This window comes from Engraulis encrasicolus, chromosome 15 (assembly GCF_034702125.1).
Source record: "Engraulis encrasicolus isolate BLACKSEA-1 chromosome 15, IST_EnEncr_1.0, whole genome shotgun sequence".
NCBI lineage: Eukaryota > Metazoa > Chordata > Actinopteri > Clupeiformes > Engraulidae > Engraulis > Engraulis encrasicolus.
In genome coordinates, this window is record NC_085871.1 from 47,100,983 (window position 1) to 47,105,982 (window position 5,000).

At 46.6% G+C, this 5,000-nt stretch overlaps 2 protein-coding genes across 2 annotated transcripts in view; one reads left to right on the forward strand and one right to left on the reverse strand.

Moving 5' to 3' along the window:
- The window catches only part of sox5 (SRY-box transcription factor 5), a 589,415-nt gene that overhangs the window by 442,369 nt on the left and 142,046 nt on the right, over positions 1-5,000 (reverse strand). The gene's annotated exons all lie outside the window — the stretch shown is intronic.
- The window catches only part of LOC134464118 (octapeptide-repeat protein T2-like), a gene marked incomplete at both ends in the record, with an annotated part of 77,295 nt that continues 74,430 nt past the window's right edge, over positions 2,136-5,000 (forward strand). Inside the window, 2 exon segments of the mRNA XM_063217573.1 lie at positions 2,136-2,294; positions 4,842-4,880. Of these exon segments, the coding sequence (XP_063073643.1) occupies positions 2,136-2,294; positions 4,842-4,880 (198 nt within the window).

The window sequence follows — 5,000 nt, forward strand, 5'->3', positions numbered from 1 at the left end:
GTGTGTGTGTGTGTGTGTGTGTGTGTGTGTGTGTGTGTGTGTGTGTGTGTGTGTGTGTGTGTGTGTGTGTGTGTGTGTGTGTGTCATTGATCACCAAACACTGTCAGAGGCTTAGTTTGATCACACATTCACACACACTTATGTACATGCACACACACACACACACACACACACACACACACACACACACACACACACACACACACACACACACACACACACACACACACACACACACACACACACACACACACACACACACACACACACACACACACACACACACTCAGAGTAGTTTGATCCTAAATGATCTGTGATGAGAATAATCATGTTATTGATCTGGGATTGATCAACTCTTTTGTGATGTTGTTGACAGTAGGAACTTAACCGTGTGTGCGTGTGTGCGTGTGTGACTGTGTGCATACGTGCGTGCATGCCTGCATGTGTGTGTGTATGCATGTGCGTGCGTACCTGTGTGTGTATGCATGTGTGTGTGCATGTACGTGTGTGTGTGTGTATGCATGTATGTGTGCGTGTGTGTGTGTATGCATGTGTGTGTGTGCGTGCATGCCTGTGTGTGCGTGCGTGCGCGTGCGTGCGTGCGTGCGTGCGTGCGTGCGTGCGTGCGTGCGTGCGTGCGTGTGTGTGTGTGTGTGCCTCTGTTCTCCTCTGCTTTGATGCATAATTAAGCGAGAACAATACACAGTTCTGAGGGGTCACACAACCTAGAATATTCTACAATATTCCGCTGTCTGTGTTCTAGAATATTGTTGAATATTCCGCTTTCTGTGTTCTAGAATATTGTTGAATATGCCGCTGTCTTTGTTCTAGAATGTTGATGTTCTATACTGTTCACATTTCAACCTTTTGATGTTATTGTACTGATCTGTGATAATGCACTTTTTGTATGTGTGTGTGCGGGCCCGCATGTGTGTGTCCCATAGGTGTATATAAACACCTGAAAAGACAGCCTGGCGCCTGAGATCAAAACGTTGTGTTGAATAAATTGGTGAAAAGCAACAGTATGAGGATTTTTCCTTCTTCTTTTATACGTCTTTGGATGTACGCGCATCCCTCACACAACTTGTAGCCTCTTAGTGCAGATGGGGTCGCCGGAGGGTCTATTCACTATTTGCTGAAAATACTCAACTACATCATAACAGCATTGCTATGACAGTACAGAGAGCCTTAAGTAACAGATCAAGACATAGCCATTACAATTTTGGTGACAGTAAGGTTATAACATAGGCTCTGTGCTAAGGGGTTAATATTGCAATTGACAAACCATCTAACATTTTAGGCCTACATCACTGAATGCAACACACAAAAAAACACAAAAGAGAATTCGATTGAAAACCATGAAGGGATCATTTTTTTTTATATACCTATAGGATATAATCTTTTAACAGACTGTAGGCATATGTCTTACTATGCTGTTGTCAGCCTGTATTGTGTGCAGTGCTTATTCAAACTTTATTATTATTTTAATGACGCCAACAACAATCTAATACCTAAACATCACTGAATACAATACAGAAAAAGACAATTTGATTGAAAAGCATAAATTGTTATTTTTTGTTATTATTATGTTTCATTTATTTTTATTGTTTAACAGATTGTAGGCCGGCTGTTGTCAGTCTGTGTTGTGTGCAGTGGAGTGACCTCAAATCCCATCTCCCAGGATGCATCTGTGCTGTCAGGAAGGTAAACAATCTGTTTTGTCCCCCGCGCTCAAGACCACACACACACATTCACACACACTTATGCACATGCACACGCACGCACACACACATACAGCACACACACACACACACACACACACACACACACACACACACACACACACACACACACACACACACACACACACACACACAGGCACGGTGAGAAAGAGAGACAGAGACAGCGAGAGAGAGAGGGAGAGAGAGAGAGAGAGAGAGAGAGAGAGAGAGAGAGAGAAAGGGGGGAAAGAGAAAGAGTCAGAGAGAGAGAGAGAGAGAGAGAGATAGAGAGAAGGCGAGAAAAGAAGCAGTGAGAGAGAGAGAGAGAGAAAGGGGGAGAGAGACAGGGAGCGAGAGAGAGAGAGAGAGAGAGAGAAGGCGAGAAAAGAAGCAGAGAGAGAGAGAGAGAGAGAGAGAGAGAGAGAGAGAGAGAGAGAGAGAGAGAGAGAGAGAGAGAGAGAGAGAGAGAGAGAGAGAGAGAGAGAGAGAGAGAGAGAGAGAGAGAGAGAGAATGGAGGTGAGGGGAGGAGAGAGAGAGAGAGAGAGAGAGAGAGAGAGAGAGAGAGAGAGAAGGCGAGAAAAGAAGCAGAGAGAGAGAGAGAGAGAGAGAGAGAGAGAGAGAGCGTATCCTTCTGCTCCTGACCTTCTGCATATGGTATCTCGAGGGGGTCAAACCTCTACACAGAGAGAGAGAGTCGACCTGGGACTACACACACACACACACACACACACACACACACACACACACACACACACACACACACACACACACACACACACACACACACACACACACACACACACACACACACACAGACAAACACACATACGGCCCAGTCGACCTGGGACATTGGCACGCACCGATGGAACACAGTCCTAAACACAGTGGAACAAAGAGCAGAGCAGGGAATGACATGCTGCCGAACGGAAACACAGACACGTACACACACGTGCACACACACACACACACACACACGCACACAGAGGGAATTCTGTGGGGATCGTGATTAGGGGCAGCAGGAGAACAGGAGCTAGGCGTCCTAACACACACACACACACACACACACACACACACACACACACACACACACACACACACACACACACACACACACACACACACACACACACACACACACACACACACACACACACACACACACACACACACACACACACACACACACACACACGAGCACACACAGGAGAGCCAGGCAGGAACGGTGTGAAGGCCATATTGGACACCACTAAGGCCAGGGGGAATACAGGAGTTGTGCGTGTGTGTGTGTACAGGAGGGGTGTGTGTGTGTGTGTGTGTGTACAGGAGGTTGTGTCTGTGTGTGGTCCATGTGTGTGTGTGTGTGTGTAGAGGGGGGTGTGTGTGTATGTCGGGGGGGTTACAGTCTCAATCTGTCACCTACAGGGAGAGTCTGGGCGACAGATGACGGGGTCCCATTGAAGACAGGAGAGAGATGAAGAGAGAGAGAGAGGGAGAGAGAGATAGAGAGGGATAGAGAGAGGGGGGAGGGAGAGAGAGAGAGAGAGAGAGAGAGAGAGAGAGAGAGAGAGAGAGGAGAGAGAGAGGCTAGAGAGAGAGAAAGAGATGGGGGGGGGAGAGAGAGAGAGAGAGAGAGAGAGAGAGAGAGAATGGAGGTCAGGGGAAGAGAGAGAGAGAGAGAGAGAGAGAGAGAGAGAGAGAGAGAGAGAGAGAGAGAGAGAGAGAATGGAGGTGAGGGGAAGAGAGAGGGAAAATAGAGGGACAGAGAGAGAGGAAAAGGAAGAGAATGGAGAACAAGGCCAGGTAAAAAGAGAGAGAGAGAGATGCAGCCAGAGAGAGAGAGAGAGAGAGAGAGAGAGAGAGAGAGAGAGAGAGAGAGAGAGAGAGAGAGAGAGAGAGAGAGAGACAGAGAGACAGAGAGACAGAGAGATGGTGGGAGATAAAGAAAGAGAAGGATATAGAGAACAGGGGGCCGACATGGAGATGAGAAGAAGAGATGAAGAGATAAGAGGAAAGGAGAGAGAAAGAGATGATAGGAAAGGAGAGAGAAAGAGATGATAGGAAAGGAGAGAGAAAGAGATGATAGGAAAGGAGAGAGAAAGAGATGTTGTGAAAAGAGAGAGAGAGGTGATAGGAAAGGAGACAGAGAGAGATGTTAGGAAAGAAGTGAGAGAGGTGTTAGGAAAGAAGAGAGAGAGAAGTGTTAGGAAAGAAGAGAGAGAGAAGTGTTAGGAAAGAAGAGAGAGAGAAGTGTCAGGAAAGAAGAGAGAGAGATGTTAGGAAAGAAGAGAGAGAGAGATGTTAGGAAAGGAGAGAGAGAGGTGTTAGGAAAGGAGAGAGAGAGAGGTGTTAGGAAAGGAGAGAGAGATGTTAGGAAAGGAGAGAGAGAGAGATGTTAGGAAAGGAGAGAGAGAGAGATGTTAGGAAAGGAGAGAGAGATATTAGGAAAGGAGAACAGGGTGCAGACAGGGAGATGAGGAGATGAGAGAAAGGTTTTAGGAAAGGAGAGAGAGAGAGATTGGGAAAGGAGGGAGAGAGAGATGTTAGGAAAGGAGAGAGAGAGAGATGTTAGGAAAGGAGAGAGAGATGTTAGGAAAGGAGAGAGAGATATTAGGAAAGGAGAGAGAGAGAGAGAGAGAGAGATAGGTGTTAGGAAAGGAGAGAGAGAGAGAGGTGTTAGGAAAGGAGAGAGAGAGGTGTTAGGAAAGGAGAGAGAGAGAGAGAGATGTTAGGAAAGGAGAGAGAGAGATATTAGGAAAGGAGAGAGAGAGAGGTGTTAGGAAAGGAGAGAGAGAGAGATGTTAGGAAAGGAGAGAGATAGAGAGAGATGTTAGGAAAGGAGAGAGAGAGATGTTAGTAAAGGAGAATGGGGGCAGACAGGGAGATGAGGAGAAGAGATGAAGAGATGAGAGGAAAGGAGAGAGAGAGAGAGATGTTAGGAAAGGAGAGAGAGAGAGGTGTTAGGGAAGGAGAGAGAGAGAGAGATGTTAGGAAAGGAGAGAGAGAGATGTTAGGAAAGGAGAGAGAGAGAGAGGTGTTAGGGAAGGAGAGAGAGAGAGAGATGTTAGGAAAGGAGAGAGAGAGGTGTTAGGAAAGGAGAGAGAGAGATATTAGGAAAGGAGGGAGAGAGAGAGGTGTTAGGAAAGGAGAGAGAGAGAGATGTTAGGAAAGGAGAGAGATAGAGAGAGATGTTAGGAAAGGAGAGAGAAAGAGATGATAGGAAAGGAGAGAGAAAGAGATGATAGGAAAGGAGAACAGGGTGCAGACAGGGAGATGAGGAG